Source organism: Physeter macrocephalus, chromosome 21, assembly GCF_002837175.3.
Source record: "Physeter macrocephalus isolate SW-GA chromosome 21, ASM283717v5, whole genome shotgun sequence".
In the NCBI taxonomy this organism is placed as follows: Eukaryota; Metazoa; Chordata; class Mammalia; order Artiodactyla; family Physeteridae; genus Physeter; species Physeter macrocephalus.
In genome coordinates this window covers 121389137-121404821 of record NC_041234.1, presented here as the reverse complement: position 1 = coordinate 121404821, position 15685 = coordinate 121389137, and the positions used below count along the sequence as shown (strand labels likewise).

At 42.1% G+C, this 15685-nt stretch overlaps 1 protein-coding gene and 1 non-coding gene across 8 annotated transcripts in view; one reads left to right on the top strand and one right to left on the bottom strand.

Annotated features, from left to right (window-relative positions):
• The window catches only part of F8 (coagulation factor VIII), a 119123-nt gene that overhangs the window by 15002 nt on the left and 88436 nt on the right, over positions 1 to 15685 (top strand). For 6 of the 7 annotated variants that reach the window (XM_028482413.2, XM_028482414.2, XM_024116776.3 and 3 more), the window contains 5 exons: positions 1138 to 1259; positions 4242 to 4364; positions 8575 to 8787; positions 12194 to 12262; positions 14935 to 15036. In XM_028482413.2, coding sequence (XP_028338214.1) covers positions 1138 to 1259; positions 4242 to 4364; positions 8575 to 8787; positions 12194 to 12262; positions 14935 to 15036 — 629 coding nt within the window. Of the gene's footprint in view, positions 1 to 1137; positions 1260 to 4241; positions 4365 to 5741; positions 5771 to 8574; positions 8788 to 12193; positions 12263 to 14934; positions 15037 to 15685 lie in introns of those variants that run through there. The other variant, XM_028482416.2, reaches the window with a different exon arrangement.
• Positions 12995 to 13122, bottom strand: LOC112062413 (small nucleolar RNA SNORA25). The gene has a single exon (XR_002890705.1). It is a non-coding gene; the product is annotated as a small nucleolar RNA SNORA25 (small nucleolar RNA).

Here is a 15685-nt window from a genome sequence, read left to right as displayed (position 1 = left end):
GGAAGTTTCTGTTGTCATATGCTCAAGCTCAGAGATTTTTTCCTAACAATATCCAGTTTACTAAGGAGCCTATCAAAGGCACTCTACATTTCCATTACAGCGTTTTTGATCTCTACATTTCTTCTTGAGTTTTCTTAGAATTTCCATCTTTCTGCTTATATTATCCACCTGTTCTTACATGTTGTCTACTTTTTACATTAAAATATTTAACATATCAGTCATAGTTTTTCTTTTTTAATTTCTGGTCTAATACTTCCAACATGCTTGTCATATCTGACTCTAGTTCTGTTGCTTGTTCAGTCTCTATGAACTGTGGGGTTCTTTTTTAATGCCTTTTAGTGTGCCTTGTAAGTTTTTGTTGAATGATAGACATGATGTACTGGATAAAAGGAACTTTGGTAAATTAGGCCTTTAGTAATGTGGTGGTGAGGTGTGGGGAAGTGCTCTATAGCCCTATGATTAGGTTTCAGTCTTTTAGTGAGCCTGTGCCCCTGGACGGTGAACCTCACCACTGCTTCTCAGTCTCACCCCTTGGCACAGGATGGCTAGAGTTGGGTATTTCCTTTCCCCTTTGTGGAAGGAGAAGCAGGATGATGTTGGGTATCTTCCTTCTTCCAGGTAGATTAAGCGGTGATTAAAATCCCAGAATGCTAAGCTCTGGTAAAATAATTTCTCATGAGGGCAGACATAAGAACAGAATGCTCTGGCATATTATTTTTTAATTTATTTATTTTATTTCCGACTACAGCACTGGTTCCCACAGGCATTTCTGCTTGAAGGTTTCTGTTCTAGTAAGTTGTGATTCTCTGCATTCGCCTGTCTGTCTCTCTAATTTTGGGGGCAGCAGTTTTCTCTGTGACTTCACATACAGCTTCCGATCTGCCTTGTTAACAGTAGAGGAGAGTGGGATGGAAGCATTACTTCCAGCTGTTTTTTAAATTATGTTTTGTTTTTTTGGCCACACCACACGGCATGCGGGATCTTAGTTCCCTGACCAGGGATCGAACCTGAGCCCACTGCACTGGAAGCGTGGAGTCTTAAACTACTGGACCACCAGGGAAATCCCTCAGCTGTTTTTTAAAGTGGGTTCGAAGAAGGATCAACTAAAATGAATGACTTTTTCCTTTCTTCACACAGGTTTTCTCCTAGCGTGCCAAGATCTTTTCCATTCAACACCTCAGTCATGTACAAAAAGACTGTGTTTGTAGAGTTCATGGATCAGCATTTCAACATTGCCAAGCCCAGGCCACCATGGATGGGTAATGCAAACAATATTGACTCATTGTTAAGAAACTGGGTATCTCATTTCCTTGCAAGGGTTCCCCAGTCTTGGGGCTGCAGTTTTCTTGGCCAGGCTTCCCTTATTACCACCTCTCGGGGAAACACACTGGCTGAATGGTCTCAGTCTTCTTACTGGGCCCTCCTCCTCTGCTTGAGTGCCCTTTATCTTGGACCTGGGTTCATTTTATTTTCTCTCTGCTTCCAATCCCTAGCTGATCTTATCCAGTCTCATGGCTTGAAAATATCATATATGCCAATAAGTCCCAAGTTTATATCTCTAGTTCAGACTGCTTGCTTGATACCTCCACTTAGGTGTCAAATAAGCATGTAACAAGATGTTAGGATGAGACATTTCCTACCTTAGAATGATTGCTCAGAATTATAGGTGACAAGTACCCCCAAATTCTAAAGAGAGATATCAGGCCACCTATTCAGGACTTGGTCAGGTAGTGGTCCAAAATTGGTTCAGCAACCTTTAGCCCATCATATACCTCCAGCCTATATAAAAGAAGGTTAGGAACTTATGAAAGAGTTTAGATTTGAAGATTTCTTTTTTAAAAAATTTAATTAATTAATTAATTAATTTTTTGGCTGTCTTGTGTCTTTGTTGCTGTGTGCCGGCTTTCTCCAGTTGCCTCGAGCAGGGGCTCCTCTTCGTTGCAGTGTGCGGGCTTCTCATTGCGGTGGCTTCTCTTGTTGCAGAGTATGGGCTTTAGGTATGTGGGCTTCAGTAGTTGTGGCTTGCGGGCTCTAGGGTGCAGGCTCAGTAGTTGTGGTGCATGGGCTTAGTTGCTCCGTGGCATGTGGGATCTTCCTGGACCAGGGCTCGAACCCGTGGCCCCTGCATTGGCAGGTGGATTCTTAACCACTGCGCCACCAGGGAAGTCCCCTTGAGGATTTCTTTTGAAAGCATTTTGGTGTTTTGTATATTCCCATGGGGGGAGGGAGGCCTCTCCCTCATGTCAAGCTGCAGTGAGGGAGTCTTCAGGAGAATCATTTAGAAAACTTGACATAGTTCTTCTGGAGCTTGGAAGATACTGACTAGTGCCTGATTTTTATCTGGAAAAACTTTCAGTGCCAGAGTGTTGGGGAGCTTCCCCTGATGGCATAATAAGGAGAGTGGGCTATAGCAGAAGCTAACTGCACTGCAGCTGTTAGGTGTGAGACCAGGAAGGTCATAGGACAAGACTTGCCTCAAGAAGACCCTGCCTGAGAGGACTTCCTGTCAGGGCTAGGTGATCCCAACAGAAAAGATCTATGTGATTGTACTGTCAGAAGCAGAAACTGAGAGGAGAGATAAAGTGACAGCTGGAGAGGGCGTATCCCATGCCAGGGGGAGGTGGAGTAGGACGTCCCCATATTGAGAGGGAGAGAGTCCCTAAAGAACTCATGTAAGTTCTCTAAGAAAGAAAGACCCAGAATTTTGGCATGTGCCACATCCAGGAGGTACCAAAGCCAAGAAAGATCTTGTCAGCATGTCTCTTTTTGCACTCTTGTCCTTTGTCCACTAGCTCCAACTTTAGAAAGTCCAGAGGCAGTAAAATGAGAAAGCATTGAAGCTGCCGACCAAACTTCCTTTTCCCATTACAGGTTTCTGAGCCTGTTTCAGAACTGAACTGGAGGAGGGAGGGACCCTTAATTTGCAGGTGACATCAAAAGTTTGATATTAGACCAGACTGGCTTTATTAGTACCTAAAAATGATGCTCTTAATATGTGAAGGTTACTGGAATAAAAGTGGGACTGTTCAAAATGCAACAAAGGGAAATTCCACATACAATTAAAAACTATGAAAAATAAACCTATTTCATATTTTCATCCCATTGAATCCAGTCCATTCAATAAAACCATTTGTAGGCATCTTATACTTAGTATGTGTATAAGTCAGAAGTCTTGATTTTCTTCTAAATTTTCTGTGCCGTGGCCTGACTACCACCTACTTGCACAAACCAAAATCACAGGAGTCATTCCTGGCTCCTGGCTCTCTCACATTTTTTACCCCCTATCTTCAATATCCAACCCATGAGCAAGTCTTGTTGACTTGTTGACCTTGTTGAAATAAATAGACTACCAGATAGTTCTCCAGAAAAGATGGGTTTATTCAGGATCAGCAGAGAATTGCAATTTGGGATCTGCAACAATGGCAAGCTACAAATAGCAAGGGGAGAGGAACACAGTTTATAGAGGGGAAAAGGAAGTTGGAAGGGCTAGAGTAAACAAAGAGTCCTTGGCTGCTCATTGGCTGAGTCCTTGCCAGGAAAGATGAGGAGTCTCCTTCCGGTTGGGTTCTGCTATTGTCACAGGGCGTGAGAGCGCCCCCTTCTGGTCTCCCAACTCTATTTAATTGATGTTTCTGTTTATTAATACTTTTTACACTCTTCCTCCAAAACAAGTCCCAAGTCGGCTTCTTCTAAATTCCAAATTCATCCAAACTGCTGTAGCCTACAAAGTCCTACATGTTATGTTCCCTGCCTGCCTCGATAACCTTATTTTCATTCACTTTGCTTCAACCACATGTTAGTTTACCATATTTAAAGTGTCCTCTACTTCCTGCCTCATCATTTTCTAGCACGCCATCATCATTTATAGCATTTATAACAACCTACAGTTTTCTTCTTTCTTTATTTACATGCTTAATGTCTCTAGAATGTGATCTCCATGGTCTGTCTTGTTAACTACTGCATCTCTAGTGCCTAGGGCAGTTTCTAGAATATAGTAGGAACTCAATTATTAGTTGAATGAATAAATGCATTGAATGAATTGCCAGAAATCTGTCTTCAGAACAACTATGAGGCTGAGCTGGTTATAGCAGTTTATGTATTCATTCATTCGGCTACTACTTTTTATCAATAACCATAGGGGCATGCTTCTCTACTGTGACTTTGACCATCACTTTTGTGATAACAGGTTTTCTGGAGTGCCACCCTCCAAATGACCTTTGGGGGACATCTCATTCTTGCAGGTCTGCTGGGTCCTACCATCCAGGCTGAGGTTTATGACACAGTGGTCATTACACTTAAGAATATGGCTTCTCATCCTGTTAGTCTTCATGCTATTGGCGTATCCTACTGGAAATCTTCTGAAGGTGAGTCAAATGCCCTCCTATTGTCCTGTCATCCTAGGGACAGAAGAATATTGAGTATAAGGGCATACAGCTACTGAATGGTGGATTCGGGATTCAAACCTAGGCCCATTTCATGAAGTCAAGAACCTTGTCATTTAGTCTAAACCCTAAAGCTTGTTGCTGTCCCCTGTTCTCCCCTGGGGAGCCAGGCCGCGGCTGTTAAAAACCCCACCGTGTCTGCCTTCCTCTGCCCAGAAAACTTCCTAGGGAGGATCAAGGCCCATGGTATAGAAATGAAACAGAATTCTCCTTCTCCTTCCTTAGATTCAGACTTTCCAGATATCTCCTCTGCCTCCCCTCCCCCTGATTTCTAAATATGTGATTAGGGCCAACTAGCAGAAGCACAGCTGACCTCATTACAGCAAGCGACCTGTTTGGCCACAGTCCCCACTTCAACTAGCTTCTCCTTAACCTTCACAGTGCAGGAAGGGAGTGAAGGGAGAGCCACAACAGACTGTGATATTGCCCAGATAGACTATGGCATATACAGATCAAGAAGATTCAAGTAAATCATTAAGAAATTATTGGAGCACATGCCCTGCATTGTACGGTCTAACTATGCTTATGCATTGACTAATTTCTCATTCTGAAATTGGAAAGCATTAGTTTTCCAGGTTGCACTCGTTAGGTCAGGGCAGACCTGGACTGGGGGAAGGTGGAAGACAGGAGGGGGCAGGTGCTATAGAGGAAAAGTCATCCCAGGTTCTGACTGCTGCCTGGCAGGCTATTTCCATGAGGCTTATCTACTTGGAAGCTTCCAGAACTAATCTAGGGGCATTTTTAGAGAGACCAGGGTTCCCACAATTCTGCAGCTGGGAGCTGACCATAGAGATGACTCTTTTGCACCCTAAGCCTGGTGAGTTCTGGGAAAATAGACTATCACCTCTCACACATACATCTACAGAGGTTCTTCCCAGGAACAACACAGTGAGTCAATGGCCTAATGCCCATGCGATTTACGATCCTAGCGCGAGCCTGTGTATTTATATGTTATGATCCACAGGCTCCTGACCTTCTTTGACTAGCCTGGGGGTCCCAGGATGTAAGTTAAATCTGTGACGATGTTGAGTATCACTTCATATGCTTGTTGACCTTTCTGATATCCTTTTGTAAAGTATCTGATCAACTGTTTAAGTGTTTTCCTGTTGAAAAAAAATGAGTTGTTTATCTTTTTCTTATTGATTTGTAGAGGTACTTTATATATTCTGAATACAAATCCTTTGACAGATATAAATATTTGCATATCTTCTGCCAGTCTGTAGCTTGAATTTTAATTTTACTCTCTTAATAGTTTTCTTTTTTGGTAAACAGAAGTTCTTAAAGCTAATTAAGCACGAAAGTTCAACAGTTCATGAAGCACAAAAAAGGTATCACATTTTTTTCCTTTTCTGTTAGAGCTTTGTGTCTTGTTTAAGACATTTGCCTATCCCAAAGTCATGAAGAATTTCTTCTATGCTTTCCTCTAGAAGTTTTATTATTTTCCCTTTCATACTTATGTCTGTGACCCATCTTAAATTAATTTTTGTGTACGGTTTCCCTATAGCATCTTTAAACAGGTTGGTTGAGGTATAATTTACATACCACAAAATTCACTCATCTAAAGTAGTTTGATGACTTTTACTAAATTTAGACAGTTGTGCAGCCATCACCACAATCCATGTCAAGAAGTTCTGTCTTTGCAGTTCAAGCCCCACTCCCACTCTCAGTCCAGACAACTTCTGATCTGCTTTATATCTCTACAGCTTTGCAAGCCTGTCATTTTTATCTCCCAAACCAACTCTGGTAAATTATATTTCAGTTCACCAAGTAGTCATCCCCTCCCCCAGAGTGGCAGGAGTACATTTCCCTGCCATATTGTTGTTGGACGTGGCCACATGATGTATGCCAAGATAGCTAGTTCACATGGAGTGTCTGTCAAAGGAAATTTCAAGTTTGGTCTTGAGCTGAAAATGGAAAGCCAGTACTAGAGAAAGGCTTTTAATTTCTTCTCTGGACAAGTGGCGTTCCAAGGCACCAACCTAGGCTGTAAGTAGGTCCACAAAATTAGGCTCTGAGTAGGAATGAGGTGAGGTTGGCCATGAGCTGCAAAACTTTGAGGGAGCTGTGAGAGACAGTATGGGGGCATGCGAGTTAAGAAGTACCAACCCGAAGCTGCTGAGCAGACATCAGGCAAAGGAAAAATAGCTGAAGGCACCAGAGCGTGCAGTGGAGTAGCCTCTGAAGCACAGCATTTGTCCTGTGGTAGAGGGTCACTGAGCTGTGGCCCTTCAGGACTGAGACCAACAAAAATCCTTGGCATGGTGAGTCAGAATGTGGGTGTCAACTCCTGCTGGACACCCAGGAATTTGGGATGTCTCAGCAGGCTAGCTTCTGGGGGCCTAGGCCAGAGCTGGGGCAAGGCTGACCCAGCAGCAGCAGGGGGTTGAAGAGAGAGCTAACCAGGACGCTGGAAGCAGACAGGCAGACTTTCTGAACTCTCAAATGTCCCAACAGTGTTTTTCCTCATATAATAGAAGATAAAAATTACACAAAACACATTCTGCTTAGAATATTTGCGGTGGCTGATATATAAGCTCAGGTAAGACTCTGATGGAGACATTAGTAGATATGTAAACTTTAAGGGCTGTGCACAGTGCTTTCTCCCAGGCACCGCCTACTTCACCTGGTCTTGACAAATCAACTTTGTCTTCCCCGAAGGATAGACCTTGACCTTGTTATTAGCAACCTGAGCAGAACCCCAAATCTCAGGTTCAAGCTTTCAACATTCTGAACATCGCTTCCTATTTTTCCAGCTGTCATTCTCTCACTCCTACACTTCTTCATTCTCATTGGGATCCACCATGCAGTGACCCTACAATTTTTCACCGTCTGCCTTGCCAAGACAGGTATAGTTTTCGCGCATTCTTGGCCTCTCATCAACCCCCCAACCCCAACCTTAGTATTAGGAAAAAGGACATTCTTTTCCTAATGAAATATTTCAAACAAAAAAAGGTACAGGAAATAATAGAGCAAACAAACATGTACCCATTACCTCATTTTGGCAAATCTTAACATTTTGCCATGTTTGCTTACTTTCTTTTAAGAAATTAAACATTATAGATATAGTTGAAGCCCCTTATTTAACCGTCCATGATCCCCTCCCTCCCTATCCAAGTGTATTCACTATTCAGAATTTTATACCAACCCACAATCACACAGACACCTGAACCACACTCTCCAACCTGAGGCACAACTCACGTTTTTCTAAATGTCCCCCAGGATCTGCCAAGCGCAGGTATTGGTCTGCTGTTGCTTCTGGATGAAGCCAATTGTCCCTCGTGCTCACTGGAGGGGCACCCCTTTACCAAAGAGGCTGACTTTATAGTGGGCCAGTGCAGGGGTCTCTAGTACAGCTCTGCTGGAGAGGTCCCTCTATTAGATGTATAGCTGTTGTGGGGTACAATGGGGTATAGATGAGGAGCACCCCGAATGCCTTGGGAGGCTCTGGAGTCCCAGAGACCATTATGAATCCGAGAAGCTAAGGTGAGTTGCTAGAAAAATAGTTCAATAGAAGTATAAGTGTTATGGTCAGTGAGTTTCAATATTTTCTACTTCAGTCCACTGAAATGACGTAGAAGCAGTGACACTTCACTAACAATGAACACATATAGTGCTCAGTGTAGAATAAAGGTATCAGGATAATCCAGGGGTCAATTTTAACATCACTAAGGATGGGACAGCCAGAAAATATCTGCCCCTGATATGGTCTGGCCCACCAGAGAAGAACCAAGTTAAAAACAACATTTAAAAAAATCTCTGTGTCTCACCCTTCCCTGACCCTCAGCAGTGCTTAGTAAAGAGTCTGGGACAAAAGTACATACCCATGTATGTCTACTGAATTTAATTGACTTGAATTAGGTAAAAAGAAAAGATGTAATAATGAAAGCAGTATTATTGTTACAATCTGGAGGTCTCAGAGGACCACTCAACCGCTCATGTTTGCATTAGTGGTCAAGAACTCCTCTGCAATATATAAGGCTTCTCCCCATGTATAGCTGCTACTTGTTAGTATTCCAAATTAAGTTTTGGAAACACTGTTTCTTGTGTAGAGTCTACTGGTGACAATAAACTTGATGTTTCCTTGAGTGGGCAATGAGCATAGAAAGGACAATTTTATCCCTCCTTGATTTAGGTGCTGAATATGAGGACAAAACCAGCCAAAGGGAGAAGGAAGATGATAAAGTCATTCCTGGTAAAAGTCATACCTACGTCTGGCAGGTCCTGAAAGAAAATGGTCCAACGGCCTCTGACCCACCATGTCTCACCTACTCATATCTTTCTCACGTGGACCTGGTGAAAGACGTGAATTCAGGCCTCATTGGAGCCCTGCTGGTTTGTAGAGAAGGTAAGTATAAGAAAGAGTAGGATTGAGATGAAATAAGCAGGGAAGTACAAACATCTGAAAGAGGTTTCTTTTCCCTAGCATCATGCCATGGAAAGGAGAATAATGTACTCTCCGAGAAGAACAGATGTCCATCCTATGTAGCCAGAATGCACTCTCATGTTCAAGAAAAGCCAAGTTCTGGAATTAGGTCTCTCTTCTCTTCTTCTGCTTTCTACTTCAGATATCCTATGGGCTGTCTCAGGGGTGCCTTTTATAATTTTGTGTTAGGTGCCTTGAAACCTCCATGAAGGTAAATGCATCCAAGTGTGTGATCAATGGTGTATAGACAGTCATCTGTAACCCCAAACATAAAAATCTGAGAAAAGCAAGCATTTACACGTTTATAAGTTCTTATTCTGAAAATCATAGTAATTTAAATTAAACCTTTTATAAAAAAAAATTTTCCCGGGAATTCCCTGGTGGTCCAGGGGTTAGGACTCTTCGCTCTCACTGCTGAGGGCCCGGGTTCCATCCCTGGTCAGGGAACTAAGATCCCACAAGCTGCACGGTGCAGCCAAAAAAAAAAAAAAGTAAAAAAAAATTTATTGAAGTATAATTGACCTACAACACTATTATAGTTCTAAGTGCACAACATAGTGCCAAAGGAATGAACAAATGAAAAGATGCTCAACATCGCTAATCATCAGGGAAATACAAATCAAAACCTTGAGCTATCACCTCACACATATCAGAATGGCTATTATCGAAAAGGCCACAAATAACAAGTGTTGGCAAGGATGTGGAGAAAAGGGAACCCTTGTGCACTGTTGGTGGGAATGTAAATTGGTGCAGTCATTATGGAAAACAGTATGATGGAGGGTTCTCAAAAAATTAAAAATAGAGCTACCATACGATCCAGCAATTCCACTTCTGGGTATTTTTCAGAAGAAAATGAAAGCTCTAATTCGAAAAGATGGAGGTACCCCAATGTTCATTGCAGCACTATTTACAACAGCCAAGATACGGAAGCAACCTAAGTGTCCATAAACAGACGAATGGATAAAGAAGATGTGGGGAATATTACTCAGCCGTGAAAAAGAATGAAATCTTGCCATTTGTGACAACATGTATGGACCAGAGGGCATTATCCTAAGTGAAATAAGTCAGAGGGAGAAAGAAGATACTGTCTGATTTCACTTATATATGGAATCTAAAAAACAAAATAAATGAGGGACTTCCCTGGTGGTCCAGTGGTTAAGAATCCATGCTCCCAATGCAGGGGGCACGGGTTCAGTCCCGGCTTGGGGAGTTAAGATCCCACATGCTGCACAGCACGGCCAAAAAATAATAATAATAATAATAACAAAACAGAAACAAATTCATAGATAAAGAGAACAAACAGGTGGTTACCAGAGGGGAGAGAGGTGGAGGATGAGTGAAATAGATGAGGGAGACTAAGAGGTACAAACCTCCAGTTACAAAATAAATGAGTCACAGGGATGAAATGTACAGATGGGGAATACAGTCAATAACACTGTAATAACTTTGTATGGTGACAGATGACAACTAGACTTATTGTGGTGATCTCTTGTAATGTATAGAAATATAGAATCACTATGTTGTGGACTTGGATTATATGTATAAGGACATGTGTCAGTTATATTAGTATCATATATGTCATATAGTATCATATATCATATAGTATGATATATATGTCATATATAGTATCATATCACTGCCCTAAAAATCCTCTTTCCCTGCCCATTCATCCTTCCCTCTCCTACCCTCTGGCAACCACGGTTCTTTAAATTGTCTCCATCGTTTTGCCTTTTCCAGAATGTCAAATAGTATGTAGCCTTTTCATCTTGGCTTCTTCCACTTAGTAACATGCATTTAAGGTTCCTCCATGTTTTTCATGGCTTGATAGCTTCTTTCTTTTGAGTGCTGAATAATATTCTGTTGTCTGAATGGACCAGTTTATTTATCCATTCACCTACTGAAAGACATCAATTTCACTACTAGATAATTTTAAAAATAGAATAAAAAGAATTAAAATCTTTTCAGACAGCTTTACCTGTATTTTAAATTTGTATGGGTGAGTTAGTTTCTTCGTCCAATTTAACTTTTACTTTCCAAGCATTAAGTGTACAAGAGAGGACTTCCCTGGTGGCACAGTGGTTAAGACTCCACCTGCCAATGCAGGGAACACGGGTTCGAGCCCTGGTCCGGGAAGATCCCACATGCCGCGGAGCAACTAAGCCCATGCACCACAACTACTGAGCCTGCGCTCTAGAGCCCACGAGCCACAACTACTGAGCCTGTGTGCCACAACTACTGAAGCCCACATGCCTAGAGCCTGTGCTCCACAACGAGGGAAGCCACCGCAATGAGAAGCCCACGCACTGCAAGGAAGAGTAGCCCCCGCTCACTGCAACTAGAGAAAGCCAGTGCACATCAATGAAGACCCAATGCCGGCAAAAATAAATAAATTAATTAATTTAAAAAGAAAGAGTACGAGAGAGGAAAGAACATTATAAACAAAAATCTTCCTACTCAAAATAAACCTGCAAAGAAAACTTTCCAATCAAGTGAAAAAGTATAATGCTAAGAAAGACAGCTAACAAATTCAACAGTTAAAGCATGAAGCAAGCTCATTTGTAACATTGATAACTTTAAATATTGATATACATGGTGTTCATTTAAAGTGTGAGTATAGGTGTTTAATATAGACAGTAGTTATTTTGCTCATAACTTTTAATTTAAAATTGCAGAAGTTAGAAAAAGTTAAAAGTGTAATAGAAATTTTCTATATTAATTACCTATATGCACATTTCCATGAACAGTGTGTATGATTTTTGTAATTTTTCTTTTTCTGTTTTATGTTTGTTCTGAATATATACATATATATGAAATATGGTTCTATGGACTTGTAGTTTGTATGTCTCTTTAATTTTTTAGTAATTAATTTTTAGTGTATTTTATAAAAGTAATGGTCTGCAACAAATCTGAAATTTTTTTTTTTTTTTTTTTTTCCCCGGTACTCGGGCCTCTCACTGTTGTGGCCTCTCCCATTGCGGAGCACAGGCTCCGGACGCGCAGGCCCAGTGGCCATGGCTCACGGGCCCAGCCGCTCCGCGGCACGTGGGATCCTCCCAGACCGGGGCGCGAACCCGGTTCTCCTGCATCAGCAGGCGGACGCGCAACCACTGCGCCACCAGGGAAGCCCTGAAATTTTTTAAAAAGTCCTTTACCCCGAGTAATTTTAGAATTACTGGCATAGGAGATGTGACACCAAGGAAATAATGTTATGGTAAAGTTAATAAGAGACCAAGAGACAAAGCAGCTGATGAAGTAATGTATCCTCCTAGTGTCATTTTCCTAAGAGAGGATTTTCAATAGAAGATAAGTGCTCTCACTTCTTTTTCAGGGAGTCTGACCAAAGAAAGGACACAGACCTTGCACGGATTTGTACTACTTTTTGCTGTATTTGATGAAGGTTAGTGAGCTGCAGTCTGAATTTTGTTCTCCTGAAAGAAATGAAATATATTAATTTAATGTGGTACTTGAGCATGAGGGCTGTTAATGTCCAGAGGAAGTGATGATAGAAAGATCATAAACTACATTATCATTCAGGAATGATGCAGACGGGGATGAAAATGAATTCCGAGGAAAACATGCAAGCTGAGTTCCACAGGCAGCTATGAAGTAAGAAGATAGAGTAGCTGGGTAACCTTGTCCCTCTTATTAAATCCATCAACAGAGACTTTTTGCTTTACTTTCTCTTTTTTTTTTCCCGGTTTGAAGCAAAGGAAAGTTTTACTCTTTGAGCAAAGATCGGAGAAGTGCGAGCTTGGGCTCTAGAGCAAACGCCCTTCCGACAGGCCGTGGGCGGGGCTGCTTTATAGGGACGGGGGAAGGGGGCGGAGCTCTCCCGGCAGGCGCAGCTGCAGACGGCAGTGCGCGCACAGCGTCTCTGCACACGGCCCGCTGCCGCTGTCTGGCCTTGAGTGTCGTGGGCGGCGTCTGCTCCCAGCGGCGGAGCTGACGTGTCGGGGCAGCCATTTTGCACCAGGAGCTGTGGTCTGAAGGGCTAGGGGCAAGGCCTCTGCCCCCGACAACGTTTCATGTATGTAATTTTGTTTTGTTTGCTTGTTTGTTAGTTTTGGTTAAACTTGGGAGATATTTATTTACTTTCCCACATCGCCAGTCATGGATACGAGTGGCTGAGGCTTCTATCTCCTCAGGAAAACACAGCCCAATTGAGTGACTATCACATACTTCAGAGAATTTCAATCTTTGGTCACAGCATTTAAGAGCTCCTGGTTTTGGTCCCACAAGCCCTTTTTGAAGTGACTTATTGCTTTACTTTCTAAATACCCCCTGTTATCGTTTAAAGAAGTTATTACTAAAAATCATATATATTTAAGGTGTACAACATGATGATTTTAGATAAATAGATATAGATAGAGAAATGATTACTACAGTCAAACTGACATATCTCCTCGCAGAGTTATTTCTTGTGTGTGGTGAGAGCACCTGAAATCTACTCCCTTATTAGCATATTTCCAGTGTTCAGTGTAGTATGATTAACTATAGTCATCACGCTGCGCATGAGATCCCCAGAACCTGTTCATCTTAAAACTGAAGGCTCGTACCATTTGACCAACATTTCCCCATTTCCCCAGACCCTGGCAACCCCCCCTTGTGTTCTGTGTTTCTATGAGTATACTTTTTCTTATCTTCATCTCTTACTTTTAAGTAACTTTGGCAAGTTACTTAACCCCTCTGTGCCTCAGTTGTATCCAGTTGAAAAGTGAAATAATAAGTACTTTTTCATAGGATGGTTGTAAGGATTAAGCGGGTGATTTCTTCCTCGTCACCATCATGATCACCTTCTGAAGTGAGACCCCCCCCATCATCTCCCTCCTGACTAGTCTCCTTGTCTTTTTGTGCCCCCTGACATGTCATTATTACTATAGCAGCCAAAGGGAGCTTACTGAAATGCGAATCTAATCCTGTCACCCCAGCCCTTAAAATCCTTCAATTTTACATCAAGGCAAAATGTACACTTCTTAACACAATGATACATGACCTTGTCTGACGACCTGTCTAGCCTCATTGGGCTCCTCTTCCTGCCTCACCGTGCATCACCGTTCAAGTTGCAGCCACACTGAACACATTTTGTGTAACACCCAAAACGTGCCATGCTTTTTCTTGCATCCGGACCTTTGCTTATGCTGTTTCTTCTGCCTGGAAAGCCTGTCTCCAGCTTCACACCAGGTTTCTCCTCCTTCTGGTCTAGGTTAGATGCCTCTTTATATATTTCCACAGCACCTTGAGCTTCCTCCTTATGACACTAAATCATCATTGCTGGCTTTATTTAATATTTATCTTCTTTGACCTCGTATTCCTTTCTCTTCAGGCAAAGTGAGGTTCCTTCTCCTCTCTGCTCCCATAATATCCTGTTCTTACCTCTCTTACTTCCCTCTTCACTCTGTATTGTAATTGTCTGCTTCTCTGTCTATTCGAGCTAAATTGTAAGCGCCTAGAAGGTAGAGGCTGTGTCTTCTTTGTCATCAGTGCCTAGCGCTCAGTAGTGTTCAGTAAATATGTTTAACTGAATGAACAAATGAGTGGATCAAGGGATAAATGAACTTATGAGAGTTCCCCAAAGGCTGGGTGCCTCAGAAAGTTTCAGTCCTTTGCACAAAAGGGCAGCCTCAAGGAGCTGCTAATAATAATATTTATAGTGCCTTTCACTCTTGTTAATTTCAGGGACGAGGTTGGAAAGCTTTCGGGTTCTTGGGCTTTCATTATTACAAACTGGATGAAGCAGTTAGGACAGGGACAGGTACTGGCAGCCTTTTCCTAGGATGCTTTTCATGTGCTTCCTTTAAAATAAGTCAGCTAATGAATAGAATGAAATCACCATGGTGCAAATTAACCAATAGTCTCCCTTCTACTAGTTATCATCTGTCATTATTCCTTTCCAAGTAGTGTCATGGATAAATATAGGGAGAGATCATTACTTTGAGCAAGAAATATCTGCCTTTTGGTAACTGTCTTCTCCCTTTTTCTTACTGACTTTGAGGGCAAGTCATCTGTGCCTACTGTGCTGACATAAGACAGACACTTAGCTGGCCCTCTTTTCGCATCCTCTCTCAACAGGGAAAAGTTGGCACTCAGGAAAAAATGAGTCCTTGACACAGGCTATGGATCCTGCATCTGCAATGCACACAATCAATGGCTACATAAACAGGTCTCTGCCAGGTATGTACAGCCTGCTCAAGAATCCTCAAGCTCTTCTGCATTCACCACAGAGCTCTCTTCTCCAGCTCTCCTCAGTTATCTAAAAATTAAGGTTTCTTTTGCTTAAATGTAAATGGGCATCCAAGGATGAACAGATATTTAAGGAAAGCCTAAAACACGAAGAGAATATGCAAAGATAAAGAGAAGTAGTATGCCTTGCCTTATCATCCCTTCCAGCTGGGTGTTCCTGAGTTACATCCTTTTATAATAAATATAATAAACAGGTTTCTAGTAAGTAAAAAAGTAATAATAGGATTATATGAAAAAGAAACAATCAAAACAAGAATATGCTCACAAAATTAGGAATATGATTGTCAAAATACAAACTTAATAGAAAGTGGTATAAAGCAAATGTCCCAGAAAGCAAAACAAAGAGATTGAGAAAGCAAATCTCCCAGAAAGCAAAAGAAAAAGAGATTTTTAAAATCAAAGAAATGATAGAATAAAGTGTTAAAAAAGAAAAGAGGGGCTTCCCTGGTGGCGCAGTGGTTGCGCGTCCGCCTGCCGATGCAGGGGGCATGGGTTCGCGCCCCGGTCCAGGAGGATCCCACATGCCGAGGAGCGGCTGGGCCCGTGAGCCATGGCCGCTGAGCCTGTGCGTCCGGAGCCT